At 45.3% G+C, this 19354-nt stretch overlaps 1 protein-coding gene across 7 annotated transcripts in view; it reads right to left on the bottom strand.

Moving 5' to 3' along the window:
* ARHGEF28 (Rho guanine nucleotide exchange factor 28) overlaps window positions 1-19354 on the bottom strand; it is a 300222-nt gene that overhangs the window by 123414 nt on the left and 157454 nt on the right. For 5 of the 7 annotated variants that reach the window (XM_072745376.1, XM_072745372.1, XM_072745371.1 and 2 more), the window contains 2 exons: window positions 14377-14429; window positions 13750-13810 (listed from right to left, as the gene is read on the bottom strand). The exons of the other annotated variants lie outside the window; for them this stretch is intronic. In XM_072745376.1, coding sequence (XP_072601477.1) covers window positions 13750-13810; window positions 14377-14429 — 114 coding nt within the window. The remainder of the gene's footprint in view (window positions 1-13749; window positions 13811-14376; window positions 14430-19354) is intronic. 7 annotated transcript variants of the gene reach the window in all.

The following is a 19354-nucleotide window of genomic DNA, read 5'->3' on the forward strand; positions in this document are numbered from 1 at the left end:
TTATTTATTCATGACAGAGAGAGAGAGGCAGAGACACAGGCAGAGGGAGAAGCAGGCTCCATGCGGGGAGCCCAACGTGGGACTCGATCCCGGGTCTCCAGGATCAGGCCCTGGCCTGAAGGCGGCGCTAAACCGCTGAGCCACCCGGGCTGCCTGTGCCTCTTTTAATTAGAAAATCCTTAGAAAATTACCTTTGTACGGTTACAATCACCCAGGGCAGGCGCTGTTGCCTGGAGGTTTCAGCTGTGGGGAAGAACCATGTGAAAGGGAAGCTTCCCTTGATCCTCCTCATGTCATCACAACATGTCACCCACCTTTCAATCTTGGTGAAATTCATCTTCCTTAGAAGAGTATTTATATTTTGATTTGAATTACAGTATTTGTACAGTTTTCTTATTCTCCAGTGAGACCCAAAAATGCCTTGAGTACAAGAGCTATGTCATACTCGTATTTTTAAGGAGCTACAAGCTAAAAAGGAAAACTGTGGGGTTTGGAGCCATATACCATCCGGGCTTGGAGAGCGGCTCTGTCGCTTATTTACTTAGTGACCCTAAGTCACTTGTACTTTCCGATCCTCAGTTGTCTCATCCACACTACAAAGAGTTGTAAGGATCAAATGAAGTCGTAACAGTAAAGAACTTCATATAAGTTTTTTTTTTTCATTTAAGTTTTCATTAAGTTTCAGCTTAAATATTAAGTTTCCCTTTCACTGTATTCTCTTGTACATTATAGACACTGAAATATCCTTATGTTTACCCCAGGAGTAAAGGCTTGATTTTCTGAAACCTGAGACGTGCAAATGTGCACAGAAGTTCCAAGACAATCACACCAAGACTGAAAGAGGAGGAAGACTTGTTTTGCTTCTCCGCTCCATTGTGTGACAACCAGAGACCACGGTTTCGAACACTGCTGGACACCATTCTTGGAAAAAGTCATTGAAAAGAACAGACAAGAGGAGGTAAGACTCCTAATGCCAGAACAACAAGCCTCTGCTGGTTCACTTCGGCTAGCATGATGGCAATAGCGTAGCCTTAGGCGAAAATCAGAGACTGTCAGGATCTTCCTCAAAATTCCTAGAAGGCACCGTATCATCTCCTGAAGTTCAACACAAGCAGCACGTCTTTCCTGGAGAACCCTGTGACTTTTGTTACGCACCAAGAGAAATGCTTGGCTTTTACTGAGGGGCCACGGTAAACAGAAAATATGGATTTTTAAATGCTTAGCTCAAATCCATGTGCTGAAGATGCGCTCACTCTGGGAAGCACAGGGGGACCGCACGTTCACATCTCTGCTGTCACAGCCACTAGGGACACAGTGAGTACAGCCATCCCGAGGTTTGAATTATTCGTATTCTCCCCACTTCCCCATTCTCTCTCTTTTTAAAACAGAGCCCATGAAATTGATTTCACATAAAACAGACATGGATTGAGGACATGGGCAACCACTACTGGAATTCTAGGATGCCACCATTTCATAACGCCACCTGACTTTAACATAAGAAACTTTTTATTTCTTATCTACCCTTATTTACCTTGATTTATCAATTTCAATAAAAAAAAACCTGCATGCACTTTCAGAGGTTCTTGTATCACCCTAGAAGATATACCCTACAAGTCCATCAAGATGACATTACTTGCGTTATGACATATCCACATGTACTATAAAAATATCCAAAACACTAAGGACAGGAAAGTTGATTTCTGAACAAAGCTACATTTTCAAGTTTTATATTGCCAAGGCTTCCACCAGTGGTTAGTATTGCTACAAATATCAGTTTTTATTCAAATGATACTCTTAAAAAAAAAAAAGACTCTTGGTTGATCTGTTTTTGTTTTAAACCTTGAAATCCTTGGCATCACTTAAGAGAAGTAGGACACACTGGCTACATTTTTCTGAACAATGAATTATAGGAATTTTTGACTCTATCATGGAGAGGCAACGTTGAATAGTGGATAGCAAAGTGGGGAAAGAAAGGATGTGAGCCATGGGGCTGGAAAGAGCAAGCGTGGAGAGACGGTCAAGTTTCTTGTCATAGCCTCAGGAGAAAGAGATTGCTCAGGGTGGGAAGAGCCCCAGCCCTTGGGGAGAGCAAGATCTACACTTCAGGTTTTTTCTGATAATGTTCCAATTCCAGTTTTCCCAAACCTTCCCCAAAAAGTTTCCCACATGCCACAAACTTATTTATTGACTTAATTTTTTAGATTAATTTTTACATTCGAAGTTCGACTTACTGTTCTACGGGCTTTTATATGATCAATTAGACGCGTTAACTAGCAGACATATAATGAGCAAAAACTTAAACAGTCTTAACAGAAATTCACATCTATCAATTCCACAGTTCTGAAGCTAAAACTCCCACAAAATGTAATGGATAACCCTAGTTTTAATAAGTAAAGGATGGCTCATCTTGTAAATGCTCCGAGAGTGTGATTTCCAGGCCCTCTCAACAAAGAGAGTGAGGAAACACGTCCATGTGTGCCCTGACGTATTTATATACATTTATCTACAAACACTTCTACATGCAACCATGCATATCTACATTAACTGACCATGAGTATGTCCTAACGTGGCCAACTCCAAATCATCAGCACACAGATCACTCTAGCCGCCTTCCCTTAGTTATTTACCAACTTCCACCCCAACATGACAACACTACCTATAATCCATTTGCTTAATTGTTCATTTCCAGTGCACTGTCACACTGGTGTAAGAACTGCTAACCTGTATTCCTGTGAGAAACAACTTTATCACCTAGAGGACAGTGCCTATGTACAGTTTCTTTGGCCTTCATTCTACTTGACCAATATCCAAAGTTACTGAGGTCTGAAACCTTCTCATCCCTTACAAGATTGTATTTCATACATTTTTAGTAGTTAAGATTGTTTTGTCACATTTTGCCTCCATCATAGGCTCCTCCAACTTCATTTTTTATTTGCACACATTGAAGTTTACTTGTGTGCCATAAAGTTCCCTGAGTCTTGACAAATGCAGTGCCATGCATCCACCATTATACAGTCATAAAGAACATGTTCACCCCTCTTAAAAAAAAACAGCACACGCACGTACACACACACACACACAACCTCACAGTGACGGGAATGTGTATAAACGACAAGGAAGCCAACTGCAAGAATTCCTCATTGCAAAAGCTGGACCACTTCTGAACGACAAATAAAGCAGTCCTAAATTATTATGCAAAGTGTCAAATACCCATGAATGCATACTGACATAAATGACTGAATAGACAGGGGAGTATAAGTCCCCCATATAGAAGAATTCCCAGTTATTTGCCCACAAGAAAGTATACAGCTGACATGCCATCATGACTTCCTTCTGAAGAGTATAGTGTGCAAAGAGTAGTGGGGAAGAATAATTTTACAGTGAAGAAACCCAAACCTTGTCATTGCCACTGCCACGTAATCAAGGTCATCATTAATAGTTTTAAGTAATGTTGATAAGCATATGTCATTGATATGATGAAAATGGCATTTTACCTCTGTGATCTTCCTCCCCAAACCCATGAACCCAATTTAAGGATGAGAAAAATATCAGAAAAATACCAATTAAGGGACATTCTACAAAATATCTGACCAGTAGTCCTAAAACTGTCAAGATAATTAAAAACAAGCAAATTCTGAGAAACTCTTACAGCCAAGAGGAGCCTAAAGAACCAGGATAACTAAACATAATATAGTATCCTGGAGAGGATCCTGGGACACAAAAAGGAAATTAGATAGATGTAAGGAGATCTAAATAAAGTATGGACTTTGGTCATTAATGTATCAATACCGGTTAATTGATTTGAACAAATGTACTGTACTATACGTTAATGGGGGAGGGATATGCAAGAAGTCTCTGTACTATCTTAATGACTTTTCTGTAAATCTGAAATCTGTTCTAAAAACAAATTTAGAAAAATTTTAAAAGATGAGGCAAAAAGTACAGAATCTACGTTCACTACGTGTTTGTGGGATTCATGCTAAGACTGTATCACTTAATCATGTATGCAGAATTCAAATCATGCTCAAAAGCCCGCTTTCTTTTGCTTAAGTTATTGTGGGAAGTTACTGCATAGCTCTGACAGAGCTAATTAGACATAAAAAGATGACATGCTGAAACTAATGTTAACTTTTCATAAACAAATGGCATCTCTTTGCAGTTAATAGGTTCCCAAGAGGCAACCGTAGAGAGAGGCTCCCATGTGCACCTGACAGTAGGCGTTAGATCACAGAAAGCTTACTGGCAGACAAATCTCAGGAGCATGGACTCAAAGTCTTCTACTCAAATTCTATGTAACTTTAACTTCACGGTGTGATTCTCTGTTATTTTAATTATTATAAAAACCTACATTTACTAGTGGATCTCCTGTTCCATTTGTGATTATACCACCCCTCTATACTTTAGCTCATACACATCCTTCCATAGACCCTCATACTGAGAAGGATAAATTCTGTTGGCCGTCTTGCTCATGCCTGAGTAAGGGGCCGTATTTCATAACTATGTCTCAATTAGCCACTCCAGAAGTTAAAGCAACTTGTCTCAATAAATTGTTAGCTTTCATGCCAAGCAATACAAGCTCCAACTGCCCTGAAATCCCATCCAAGGGGTTAACCGCTGGTACTCAATATAGAGCAAGGCTAAACTCACATAAGTATGCTGCAGTCAAGCCCAGAGCCCAGTGACTCCTCTGTGAGAGCAATTCCTTTATTTTTTTTTTTAAAGATTTTATTTATTTATTCATGATAGTCACAGAGAGAGAGAGAGAGGCAGAGACACAGGCAGAGGGAGAAGCAGGCTCCATGCAGGGAGCTCGACGTGGGATTCGATCCCGGGTCTCCAGGATCGCGCCCTGGGCCAAAGGCAGGCGCTAAACCGCTGTGCCACCCAGGGATCCCGAGCAATTCCTTTATTAAATGTCTGCACACACTGGTGTAGTCCAGTATTTCAGCACAAGAAAAAAGGGAAGAAATCTGTGGCTGGAATCTTAACTTTCCGGATAAATACTTTAAATACTATCTCCAGAATATATTTCCTATTTTTCATCTGTTTCATGTTTTATAAATTAATTTCCTTAATCTTTTATTTTTCTTTACATTTTATAATCTAATAATTTGAGTTAAACATCAAAAGAGCATCTTTTGGGATGGAGCCTAAGTGATTTACTCATTTATTTACTAAGGTAGTTTATTTGGAGTTGAGAATCTTATTTTGGAGAATGAAAATTGAGAATTCATGTGTCATGGGGAAAAGACGGTCTCTTTAACAGAGTGTTGGGAAAACTGGACAGCTACATGCAAAGAATGAAACTGGACCACTTTCTCTCACAATACACACACAAAAAAATAAACTCAAAGTGAACTAAAGAAATAAATATGAAAAAAAAAAAAAAAAAGAACTAAATATGAGACCCGAAACCATAAAAATCCTTGAAAAGAGCACAGGCAATAAATCTCATCTGTAGCAACATTTTTCTAGATATGTCTCTTGAGGCAAAGGAAATGAAAACGAACTATTGGGACCATATCAAAACAAAAAGTTTCTACTAGTGAAGGAAGCCATCAACAAAACTAAAAGGCAACTTATAGAATGAGAGAAGACATTTGCAAATGATATATCCAATAAAGGGTTAATGTCCAAAAAAATATAAAGAATGGATACAACTTAATACCCAAGAAACAAAGAACCCAATTAAAAAATGAACAGAAGACATGAACAGACATTTTTCCAAAGACGACATCCATACGGCCAACACACATATGAAAAGATGCTCAATATCACTCAGCATCAGGGAAATCCCAATCAAAACTACAATAAGTTCTCACCTCTCACCCACCAAAATGGCTAAAATCAAGATTATAAGAAACAACAAATGTTGGCAAGGTTGTGGAGAAAAAGGAACCCTTGGTTCACTGCTGGTGGAAATGCAACCTGGTGCAGCCACTCTGGAAAAGTATGGCAGTTCCTCAAAAAATTAAAAATCAAACTACACACCGGCTGAGCAATCACACTACTGGGTATTTACCCCCTAAATACAAAAATACTAATTCAAAGGGACACGCGTACCTCGATGTTTACAGTAGCATTACCTGTAACAGCCAAAGTATGGAAGCAGCTCAAGTGTCTATTGTTTGCACATACACTGGAATATTTGGCCATAAAAAAGAATGAAATTTTGCCATTTGCAACAACAAGGGTGGATCGAGAGAGTATAATCCTAAACAAAGTAAGTCAGAAAGAGATAAATACCATTTGATCTCACTCACATGTGGAATCTAAGAAACAAACAAGCAAAGGAAAAAAGAGAGAAACCAAGGAACTGACTCTTAACTGCGGAGAACTGTTGGGTACCAGAGAGGAGGTGGGTGGAGGAATGAGCGAAATAGGGGATGAGAATTAAAGAGTACACTTACCATGATGAAAAAATAAAATAAAAAAAAAATTTTTAATTCAGAGAAAAAAAACTACCTACCATTTTTTCCCCTCCCTCGGTTACATTTCAGAAATTAAGTTGGTTCATCGAATGGAAGCAAAAGGCACTTTGACTTGTACCATGGGTACTAACACCAAACATCAGGCATCCTTATAAAGCTCTGATGACATCAGTGTGAACCTAACTCCCTTCATCGCCATCCGTGCACCTGGAAGTCTGATCAAAGATTCTGCAAGCAAGTGACAATCATTGGCTTCCTCTTTAGTATTTAAAAGTGATTAATCTTTAAATTAAGCTCATTTAGGCTCAAGGACTTGGGATTTTTTTTTTTGTAGTTTTTTCCCCCAAAGGTTTTTTACATTTCCCGTAGATCTAATGTTGATGATGATACTTACTAAAAGTCTGCAAAACCCAATACAACTGGCTTCCGATAACTGCTTTTGCCATGTGTTGCTATATAGGCAGAACCACATTTCCTCAACTCCAGAAATATGGAAAAACCCAGGAAGTCAGAGCTCCCTCAAGGAAGTAGGTCATAGTTCTCAACCTTGGGTCACACCTGAGAATCACCTGGGGAACTTTTAGAACTAAGTGCAGTCTACACTCCAGACTGGTTAGGTTTCTCTGGGGATGGACACAGGTCTCGGTGTCACTGAAGGTCCAAGGGTCATGCCAACATGCAGGCTGAGTTTAGAACCAGTAGTTAACAGAGTGCCTATGCAACTCTTCACCTTAACTCACTTTCATTTTGCTGTTTTTTTACATTTGTGAGCTCATAACAGGCCGAGCACGAGACTCGCAGCTCCATCAGACAGATGTGGGACTTCTGGTTTAATACAGTGTTTCTGTGTGTCTGGGTTTTTCTTTTCTTTTTTTTTTAATCAGAAAAGCAATATGAGGGCAACCCCGGTGGCGCAGCGGTTTAGCACCGCCTGAAGCCCAGGGCGTGATCCTGGAGACCCTGGATCGAGTCCCACGTCAGACTCCCTGCATGGAGCCTGCTTCTCCCTCTGCCTGTGTTCCTGCCTCTCATTCTCTCTCTGTGTTTCTATGAATAAAGTCTTAAAAAAAAAGAAAGAAGGGATCCCTGGGTGGCGCAGCGGTTTAGCGCCTGCCTTTGGCCCAGGGCGCGATCCTGGAGACCCGGGATCGAATCCCACATCAGGCTCCCGGTGCATGGAGCCTGCTTCTCCCTCTGCCTGTGTCTCTGCCTCTCTCTCTCTCTGTGACTATCATAAATAAATAAAAAATTAAAAAAAAATAAAATAAAATATCCTCCAAATTTAAAAAAAAAAAAAAAAAAGAAAGAAAGAAAAGCAATAGGACACTAGACACCTCCAGTAAGGCTTTAGTTTATCCCGGGGATTCTAGTTTATAGTATCTATTGGCCTAAGAATCCCCAAATTCTTTAATTCATGGGATGGAATCCTGCCAATAAATATTCTGATTGTCTGACTTAAAGAACAACGCTTTACTCACATTCCGCGAGAAGAATACCTCCAAACAATGATGCCACAAATAGAACAGGCATCACGTTCACGGTTAAAGACCCAAACTGAGCTTCAGTGGGATTCCACTGAAAGAATAAGTCAGTAATTTCTTCTATTGAAAACAAGGTTTAAAAATCCCAATGAGTGCAGTAAGAAAATTGCACTGGAGTCCACAGAAGGAAAACCACGGGTCCACTTTTACAGATAACTCTGCATTCCCAAGGGACTTGGGATACTTCTCCATTCCTAGCCTTCGCCCCTTTATTTCAAAATCAAACCACTGATAAGCTCTGATTTGTAGTAAAGAAATGACAACCTAACTCTGGGAAATGAACAAGGAGTGGTGGAAAGGAGGTGGGCGGGGGGACAGAGTGACTGGGTGACGGGCACTGAGTGGGGCACTTCGCAGGATGAGCACTGAGGGTTATGCTATATGTTGGCAAATTGAACTCCAAGAATGAATGAATGAATGAATGAATGAATAAATAAATAAATAAAATGACAACCTTCTGGACCTTTCCTGTAGTCTTGAGAACCTGTGCTGTCCAGGTTAAGCAATTTGAAACACTTCACTTCCTACTGCTTGTTCCTATTTCTGCTACCTTCTCTTCATGATTCGTCTGGATGGTTTTTTCGGGCATCAGCTCAGGTGTCTTCCACACCTTTGGTTCTTCTGGCTCCTTGGTACCCACACCTCCCAGGCCCCCACACCCACTAACTAAAAGATTCTCTTCTTCTCATGTAACATGCAGGTAACCAAAGGAACAGCAATGAAGTGACCCAAGGTATTAAACAATAATTGGGTGATCCCTGGGTGGCTCAGCGGTTTGGCGCCTGCCTTTGGCCCAGGGCGCGATCCTGGAGACCGAGGATCGAATCCCACATCGGGCTCCTGGTGCATGGAGCCTGCTTCTCCCTCTGCCTGTGTCTCTGCCTCTCTCTCTCTCTCTCTCTCTGTGTGTGTGTGACTATCATAAATAAATAAAAATTTAAAAATAAATAAATAAATAAACAATAATTGGGATTTGAGCCTCAGCATATACTGAAAATCAGATCACTCTAAAATCGAACAATACCTATTATAAAAATGAAGAGTTTCTGGGACACCCGGGTGGCTCAGCGGTTGAGGGCCTGCCTTCGGCTCAGGGCATGACCCCGGGGTCCTGGGATCGAGTCCCGTATCGGGCTCCCTGCATGGAGCCTGCTTCTCCCTCTGCCTGTGTCTCCACCTCTGTCTCTCATGAATAAATAAATAAAGTCTTTAAAAAAAAAAAAAAGAAGTTTTCTTCTCTCTGATAAAGACTTGTTGGCAAAAATCTAAGCTATTTTTCCCTTTTTTCTTAGAAAAGTAGCCCATATTTTTTATAGAAAAACGTACAAAATCATTTTAAGCCACCTACTAAAACAGAGCTTCCTTACGGCATATGATGTTAAATGAATAGAGCAGGACACAAAATTCTATTGTTTACGTGATCACAGCTATGTAAAAACGGACACCCCGTAAGAACACTGGTAGGAAATACACCGAGGTCTACGAGCCGCTGCTCTGGGTGGGCAAACCGCTGGGGTGTTCCTCCTCCTGCATTGTCTAAAAGTCCCAGTTTTTTTCTACTGTGAGCATGTGTTGCTGCCACAACTTAAGATTATTTTTTCCTGAACTCTTCTGTGGCACAATATTCGATCCGGGATCTTGGCCGGCGCGCGGTGGCCAGCCAGACCTGGAGCGGGGCTGCAGCCGAGCCTGGGCCCAGAGCTGGAAAGCGCTGTGATCCCCTAGCGGAGGCCGCGGTTCCCATCCCATCGCTGCCTCCCCATGGAGGGGGGGCGTCCCCCCTTCCCTCCCCGGTCCCCCAGGAATGCTGAAACACGCTCACGTTGTCTTTGTTTTACCGCGCCCAGTTCACCAAGCCTTCATTTTTTCCACCCACCCAGTCACACATGTACGCTCTACGGAGGTCAGGCTCAAGCCGTCTTCCGTCCAACGCGGGACACGCTGGATAAATCACGGCAGGAAAACCCATGTCGCTCTGAGCGTCCCTGAACCTGGTCCGACGCACCCAACTCCACTCACACTCCTGAGTGTCCCGTGCTAAGGAAGCAGGGGTGTCCCCTTCCAGGAGCTTCTGTAACTCGCCTGAAACGCTGGCATCTTGTTTCACAGGCCTCCAGGACAAACTCAACGTTTAACTGCAAATCGTAATTGCTAACCAGACACACACTTTTATTTCGTCCAATTCAGCCTTTTACAGATAGAGTTAGGGCAGCCTGGGTGGCGCAGCGCTTTAGTGCCGCCTTCAGCCCATGGCGTGACCCCGGGGTCCTGAGATTGAGTCCCGCATTGGGCTCCTGCATGGAGCCTGCTCCTCCCTCTGCCTGAGTCTCTACCTCTCTCTCTGCGTGTCTAATAAATCTTTAAAAAACATACAAAAACTTTAAGAAAAAATAAAAAAATAGAAGTAGAGTTAGCAAGGCAGCAGCAAATCAAGCTGTCTCCAACCTTGCTGATGCAGTCATGGTTTGCACGCCTTCCTTTGTGGGTAGGATTCCAAGAAGGCCGCTGGAGCTCGCCCTCCCTCCACATTCCCACGCTGTCCCCTTGCTTAGGCTTGATGCCACCACCTTCTCCTTGGCACAGCATCTGCTGGGGCCCCACTACCGAGCTTCTATTCTTAATCATATTTTGCCCTGCACACTTGAACCAAATGGGCAAATGGGCTTTCTTCCTTCTTAAATTTCTCTACTGACCCACTTCATCTATGTTCTCTAAATCCATTTCGTCCGAATGCTCTGCTCTCAGTCTCCAGTCCACCTGCCTATAATGTGAAGGAAACCCCAAAATGAGAAGTTCCACTCTTCACTCAGCACCAGAGTTGGACCCCAGGCCTTCAACTGACATATAGTCTTCCCTTTGAACAAAGTCCCAGCACTTCAACTGATGCCCCCAGGAGGCGCTTGCAGCACCCACAGAGAGCAGGGGTGAATGTCCCATCACCCTGAATGTCCTCCTACAACTCACTGAGGTGGTTCGGAGGCACTGGCTTGGATAAATGTACCAGCGATGACCCCACCACCACCCCCAAGACATCTCTGCAACCAACGGTCATTTTCAGTATGTGAACCACTGGCTAGTGTGGTTTTTGATGCCTTGATGGCCAACAATACAAAGAGAACCTCCAGGGCAATAAATTAAATAAAAGTCACCTCCTCAGTCACGCTAGTCACACATCACACACACAGTAGCCACATGTGGCTACTGGCTACCATTTTGAACAGTCCAGATACAAAACACGGCCATTGTCGCAGCACATGCTGCTAGAGCAGCACCACTGGAGCTTGTGAGCACACGCTAAACTAACATCATACTAACATCATTTTAAATAATACAAGTCAGCCAAGAAAGAAACCTCTACCGTGCTGACGTTTATCAGCACATCCTTGGGGACTGAGCAGAATGTAAGTGCAAATAAAACGGCACAACAGTTTGCAAGTGGCCTTGTGGATAAGCCGTTTCGATTTCCAGACTCCGGCTTATCACCCAACTGTCGCTCACGGCTTCCTGGCCCAGAAGGTCCTTTTAAGACCTATTATCACTTTCTCCGCATAAAGTCGGGTACCTTTTTTTTTTGTTTCCAATCCAAAAAAGTCTAATCCAAAGAAAGAAGCAGGGACGCCTGGGTGGCTCAGCGGTTGAGCGTCTGCCTTTGGCCCAGGGCGGGATCCTGGAGTCCTGGGATCAAATCCCGCATCGGGCTCCCTGCATGGAGCCTGCTTCTCCCTCTGCCTGTGTCTCTGCCTCTCTCTCTGTGTTTCCATGTATCCATGAATGAATGAATAAATAAATAAATATAAATAAATAAATAAAATCTTTAAAAAAAATAAAAACCAAGAAAGAAGCAAACATCACCACAAGGAACCATCGTGGCCCTTTTCATCACTCACTGGGGATGAAAGCCCTACAAGGGTGTCTCAAATCATTTAGTACGATCCTCCTCAGACCCAGTGACGTTACTGGCAAAACACACTGATTAGGTCAGGCTACTCCATCCTCTTCTTACCCAGCAAGTACGCCAGCTAGAGAAGGGAGTCTTTAAAGGTGAAAATTAAAATGACCCCATTTAATACTCATAACGGCCGATGCTCCTCCCCCACCAGCAGTTTGTCTTGGTAAACACTCTTCAAAGCTAACATTCCTAGGAGCACGATGCAATTTGCAGATGAGACATCCTGTATGCGTGAGCAACAGGCTGTGCTCTGGGTTTAATGGTCTGCGACAGTCCTGTAGATGGAGATGTTTGCTTTCATTTCTGCTTCCTCTTCCCCTTCCTCTCCTAGAGGTGAATTATGACCCTTACCTTATAGAGCAGAAATATCAAAGGTGTGCGCATTGCTTGGCAGGGTCTTACTTTCTGTTCTGATTTCAGGCCTCCTGCAAACATCCCTGCTTGTAGCCAGGCTGCCAGCAGCACGGCTAACAGATGCCGGCGGGGGTGCTTCCTGCCACACTGCTTTCTCTCCACGACTCCCCCACTGCCGTCCCTGCTCTGCCCGTGCGTGCCCACAACACCCCACTGGCCTCCAGTGGGACGCCCGCGCCTCTGGGCCCCCAGGCCCACCCACCCTCGCAGTTAAACTCACCCTTAGGCATCGTCCTGGTCTCCCCCTTTTGCGTCCGCCTGAACCCTCCACGAGCTCCAGCACCGGCTCACTCAGTGACACCCAGCTCCCCTCCACTCACGTGCGTTCCGCAGGGGGCGCAGCCTCGGCCTCACTCAGGGAAGGCAACTGGGAAGCTTGTACGTAGGTGCCTTCCAGTCAAGCCCAGAGGTCTGGGGGAGTTTATGTTCATTCTCCGGCCTCCGAGAGCCTCATCAGGCTCCAACTCCAAGGGGAACTCTGGGGCCCACGTTCACCCTCTAGGACTAGCGAGTGGCCACGGGGATCTGAGGAGATGCCCTAGGGAGCTGCGACTAGACTTTGTGGGCAGATGAGAAGGTCCAGTCCCAGGAAAAAACTACCTTCACCTCTGCCAAGAGATCGCCTAGTGCCCAGAGGCTGCACCCAGCGACAGCATCTGGTCCTTCCCCAGGCCAGGGGAGGACTGCATGGCTCAGCTCCAAAGGTACCACAGCTGGGTCTCAAAATGGGCAGGAAGCCCAGGGTTCCAAGGCCAGGCAGGGGGAGCCGGGAGTCTCAGGCCCACCACGTACTGTTGCCAGAGGCCTCAGCCCCTTCCTCAGCCGTGCTGGCGGGGCCCACCTCCAGGAATGAGGCAGCCAACACAGGACACAGTCCACACCAGACTCTGGCTCAGAGTTCCACTGCTCGGAAGCAGCCTCCATTGCTTTGCCTTTTTTTTGTTTTTTGGTTTTGTTTTGTTTTTTTTTTTTTGGTTAAAGGATCATACATGGAGACTCAGCCCCTGAACTCAAGGTATTAACACTGCTGCCGTGACAAGACTTCATTCTGCATCAGTTTCAAAAACTAGACAAAGTTCCCAGGAGGGAAGATTGTATTTTAAGATTTCTTTTCTTGAATAAATAAATAACATTAAAAAAAAAAAAAAAGGCAGCCCGGGTGGCTCAGCGGTTTAGCATCACCTTTGGCCCGGGGCATGATCCTGGAGACCGGGGTCGAGTCCTGCATCTGGCTCCCTGCATGGAGCCTGCTTCTCCCTCTGCCTGTGTCTCTGCCTTGCCTCTCTCTCTCTCTCTCTGTGTCTATCATGAATAAATAAATAAAATTAAGAAAATAAAAATAAAATGATTTCTTTTCTTGGGGTCCTGTTTGTACCCAGGACGTGCACACGGGGATGCCGTATCTGGAACATACCCAAATTGAGACTGTCCCGGCCGTCGTGTTCATGGGCGTCAACGTCCGGGCTGTCCACACGCTGGAAAAGAGGTTTTTGACAAAAATCACTTCTGGGCCACAATTGGGTTTACTCTCATCAACGCAGGAAACACGATCTCAGAAAATATCCGTGAGGACGAGTTACATGTCTCGCCGCACGGGCGCGAGCACAGGCTTGCGCTCGATCAGCCGTCCTCAGGGCTCCAGGGAAGACGGGACTGGGCCCGCGCGGAGGCCTGCCTGACAGCCCTGCACAGGTCCCCTTACGCCCACAGGCTGTCCCCGGGCGTCCCCCTGCAGCCGCCGTGCAGGCAAACATCTGTAGCTCCCACTCTTTAAGGAAAAACTTGCTTTGGAAAATGTATACGCTTGGGTTGCGTACACAGCCGTGAGCCAGAAAGGCAGCGGCTTCGGTCGGTCAGCCCCGGTCCAGAGCAGAGGCTGACAGTAGGTAGAGCCAAGTGAATTTCAAGTGCACGTGACATGGGGAACACGCCTCGGGGGGCGTGGGGGGTTACGCTATCACCGCTAGCTCTTCACTTCTACTTCAGCTCCAAAAAGAAGCCCCCCCCCAAAAAAAAATAAAGAGGGACAGAGAATCATTACCTTTACATCCTCCTTTTCAGGTGATGGCCTGCCGGTCACCAAATTCCTAATCTCTGCAAAAGGAATAATCATCATCAGGATCTGCTGATAGAAGTTTTCGTTAAAAGAAAAAAAAGGGGGGGCAGCCCGGGGGCTCAGCGGTTTAGCGCCGCCTTTGGCCCAGGGCGTGACCCAAGGTCCTGGGATCGAGTCCCGTGTCAGGCTCCCTGCATGGAGCCTGCTTCTCCCTCTGCCTGTGTCTCTGCCTCTCTCTCTTTCTGTGTCTCTAATAAATAAATAAAATCTTTAAAAAAAGAAAAAAAGAAAGAAGAAAAAAAACCCCAAACTAGATAGCAAATAGAAAGAGCTGCCCGAGGAGTGGTCCGAGCAGAGCTAGCCTGGATCAGGCTTCTTAAAAACCAACCCTCCGCGGAGTAGGAGATGCCCCGACTGCCACACTGCGGTAATGTCTGGGGACCAAGAGGTTAACAAGCCCAGGACCTCTCACAGGAAATCCTGATGGGGGAAAAAAAAACATCATTAAATAAACAAAGGCCCCTGATGCAGAAGGAAGACAGCTCACAGGATGAAGGCTCTTCCAAATAGGCCAGATTCTAGGGACGTGCGTAGGACCTACCTACACGTGTCCCACGTGTCCAGCTCCTCAAACACCACAGCTTTCGTGTTTCAAAAGGGCCTCATTCATACCCACTGAGGCTCAGCCTTGCCCGGGCATCCCTGAAGCCTCAAGGCCAGCCCGACCCTCGGGCTCCCACCCCGGACGGCGCCAGGCCGGGCACGCGCAGGCGCCCTTCCTCAGAATAACGGCTTTCCTGGAAACTCCAGTGGTCGGGACGCCCCGGACTAAACAGGAAGGTTCACTTGAGGGGTATTTTTCTCTGGGTCCTGACCGGTTCTCTTCGCACTCAGGTGCCATAACAAGAGCCACCATTGCTGATACATAAGCACCAAGCAGGTTGGGGCCTGGGGAAAAGGAGTGCTGGACACCCCGGGCAAGGACGGGGAGCAGGGCCTTGCCCAACCGCCCCTGGACCTTTGGCTGCCCTGCCCGACGCCTACCCAGGGCCCCTGCACCTCGCCATTCCGTTACCTAACGTCACCCAAGCCTTCCCGTCTCACATGGATTTACTCATGTTGCCGGGGACCAAAGCGAGGAGTCTCATTCATGGCTGGGTTCTTTGTGTGTGTTGTATTTTTTTTTTTTTTAAGATTTTATGTGTTTATTCCCGGGGGCCCAGAGCGGAGGCAGCGCCGGGGAGCCCACTTCGGCGCGCACCCCGCGCCCGGCCTGCAGGAGGCAGCACCAACCCGCCGGCTACGCGACGCCCAGGGGAAGCCTGCCCGCAAGACCCAGGGCTCCACGGGGTGGGAGGCACCTGCAGAAAAGACGGGTTTTTGTTCTGAAACACAACACACCCGACCCCTAAAAGCTGGCTGCAGCGGGCGGGGAGGGCCCCGAAATGGGAAAGGGAGGGCGGCAAGAAGCAAAGGTCAACGGACACTCCGGCCCAGGCCTCCGGACGCACTGGGTTTTGTCCTGCTTCCTCTAAAGCCTTCTCACCCCGCGTGCTCCTCAACTAGGCTCCCGCATTTCTAAGACACCTGCAGGGCGCTGGTCAGAAGGGACAGCACACATTTCCCCAAGACTGAGCTGACCAGGCCACGGCACCCGACAAACCCAGCCTGCGCTCACGGAGGCCGCGTCCCTCGGGGGCCCGGCCAGATCCCACCCTGCCCGTTCCCACCTTGCACACTGCCAGCCCACGCTCTTCTGTGCCACCAACCGCAGCTTGCTTTTGTTTCAGGTATAATCTAATCTAATTAATGCAAATACCAGAAGCTGTTAAGAGAGACAAGTGTTTATAAGATTTGTACTGAGTTTTAAAATAGCTTCCAAAGTTATAGAAGCTTTACGCAAGCACCACTGAAGATACCTGGGAGCGTGTATAGACCCGGGATAAGGTCTATAGGCGATCTTTAATTAATCTGGGACTATACACAGCTCCGGCCTAGAGCTTTAAAAGAATCAGGTGCTCATTCCACTGGAGGTCAAACTGCTTTAGGAGAGGTTCTGCTAAATTACCGGGTTCCTCTTACACTGGGTCTGCTGTGACACCAAGGGCGGTAGTGCAACTGAACCGCCCATTGCCATGGCAACCTCCAGCTGATAATGATATCGGTAACGTCAAACTACTCTGTTTTAAAGGCCCATTAATCTTGCCTGCACAGCCCACCCAGAACGATTATCCCCTCTAAATCCGATTTACCAAACTTAATAATAACATGTTTTCTTACTGCTAAACTCTAAATGGAACAAACGAGCTCTAATATTCATGGTCACCAGTGACACCGTACCTGCAAACGGGGTTTTCAAAAACCAGGGTTAAGTGGCTATAAGATTACGACGAGTGTTTCTGTTAAGAAACAGAGGAGCCTAATAGGTACCAGCTCTGTGTTAAGTCTCACTGTCCCCTTTTGACGACTGGGACCTCAGAGGCCACACCTACTGTGAAGCAAGCGCTTACACTGGACACACAAGCTGATCAGGACTCTCCTTTAACTGCCCTTTGCTGGGTCGTCTGGACCTGCCCAGGAAGGAGGCAAATAAATAAATAAATAAATAAATAAATAAATAATCTAAAAATAAATAAATAAATAAATAAATAAATAAATAAATAAATAAAAATTCGTGATGGGAGCCAGCCAGACAGCTCTCGTCTGGATCCTCCCAGGAAGGAGGCAAAAAAATAAAATAAAATAAAATAAAAATAAATTTAAAAATTTAATAAATAAATAAATAAATAAAAATTTGTGATGGGAACCAGCCAGACAGCTATCGTCTGGAGTCTGGATCCTCTGAGGAAGGAGGCAAAATAATAATAATAATAATAATAATAATAATAATAATTTAAATCAATTTAATTAATTAATTAATTAATTCGTGACGGGAGCCAGCCGGACAGCTACTGCATTCTTGGTTCAGGTTCAACCGTCCACGATGGAGTCGACACCTGGGCTAGATGGGCAGGGCATCACCAAAAGTACACCGGGAACTGAGGGCCACACTCTCAGCTCGTGCTGCCTGCCCCGCAAAGGCCCAGGGGAACTCAGAGGGGTTCACAGGGTTTGAATGGATCCTTTCCTCCCAAGAGATGCGAGTTCTGGGAAGGCTGGCCCGACCCTTAGGTGCTGGGGGCCAAGCGAGAGCCTGCATACTGGAGGCGCCAGATGAACGCTTCTCTCTCCAGGGGAACCTGCACCTGGCGGCCCAGAACAGTGGAGGAGTTGTCGGGGATCATCAGGCAAAGCTGTGGCTCAGGACCAGGATGCGAGAGTTGTTCAAGTTTCTGAAATACTAACTCAAACACTCTGAATCCCGGCCCCGTTGATCCCCACTTCCGAGCTGCCGGACTAATGGACAGAGGACTGCCTTTCCCTCTGCTTCCTCCCACCCCTCCCGCCGCTTCCCCTCTAAGGACTCTGGGTCAACGTATCGTGCCAGTGATTCACCCGGGTGTGCGCGTCCAGTTCACAAGAGGCCGGGGGCTGAAACGGCGAAGGGAACAAATTTGAGACACTCCTCTCCATTCGGCGGCTACTTTAATGCTGTGCCCTCTGGTTCAGCATCCCAGTTACTCTATTTTTTTGCCTCAACGCGGGAACACTAGTAAAATCCATCTTGTGGGCTTCCCAGCATAAGCAAAGACTAGGAGAAAGGACAAGGCCCTACCTACAGAAATACCAGCATCAGCCCATCAGTCCACTCGCGTGAACAGGCTGGGTCCCTGCTGAGCCTCGGGACCAGCCAAGGCCAGGACCAGCAAGGCCAGGACGTCTAGGCGAGGGCAGGCATTCGGCACCAGAGCAACTCTGGATGGGTTCTAATTTTCCTATTTGCACTCTGCATCCTCTCTAAAGGAACTTAAGACCTCGTTTTTGAAATACTTTTAAATTACTTGTGATACTTTTTTGAGCCACAAAAATAATTAAGGAGAAAAGAAGAAATAAAACCACCACTAATATTTTAGTATATACACTTCCTTCCCTACAAGCATATTTTTGTAACAGCTTTAAGGCATAATATTATACTAATTATCCATTTAAAGTGTGTATACAATTCAATTATTTTTGACACATTTGGAGTTTTGCAATCATTACCCCTTGAGAATGTTTTCTTTACCCCCAGGAAAGAAATCCTGTACCCATGAGCGCTCACGCCCCCGACCTCCCCACCTGTCCCCACTCCCGCCCCAGCCAAAGGCAACTACCAGTGTCCTTTCTGTCTTAATGATTTGTCTGTTCTGGATATTTTATATCAATGGAATCACACAATATGGGGTCTTTGGTAACAGGATTCTCTCACACAGCATAGTATTTTTAAGTTTTTTTTGCATAATTTACCAGCAGTTCATTCCTTTTTATTGCCCAAGTGGATTCCGTTACATGGATGAACCACATTGTGTGTGTGTGTATATATACACATATATGCATATATACATATTATGCACATATATATAGAGAGTATATTACTGGGTCATATGGTAACTATGCTTAATATTTTTTTCTTTTGCTTATATTTTTATGTTTTTATATGTTTTTATAATATACTTTCGAGTTTGTTTTACATCTCCAGTCTGCATTTGCCCACTCCCCATAAAAGTCTTCAATAGTGAATAATTTACAGGGGGTGGGGAAAAAAAAAAGATTCCCTTAGTCCAAAACTTTGGTTGCAACTATCACATAAACAAAGGCTCTAAATAATGACCTCTCTGCACTGAGGGGGGCACTTGATGGGATGAGCACTGGGTGTTATTCTAGATGTTGGAAAATTGAACACCAATAAAAAATAAATTTATAAAAATATAAATAAATGAATGAATGAATAAATAATAATGACCTCTCATACTGAGGTCACGATTTAATTTTCCTGATTTACTCAACTGTTTGAATAAAATGAGGCAAGTCATACTTGAAAGAT

The sequence above is a fragment of the Vulpes vulpes genome, unplaced genomic scaffold (assembly GCF_048418805.1).
Source record: "Vulpes vulpes isolate BD-2025 unplaced genomic scaffold, VulVul3 u000000652, whole genome shotgun sequence".
NCBI lineage: Eukaryota > Metazoa > Chordata > Mammalia > Carnivora > Canidae > Vulpes > Vulpes vulpes.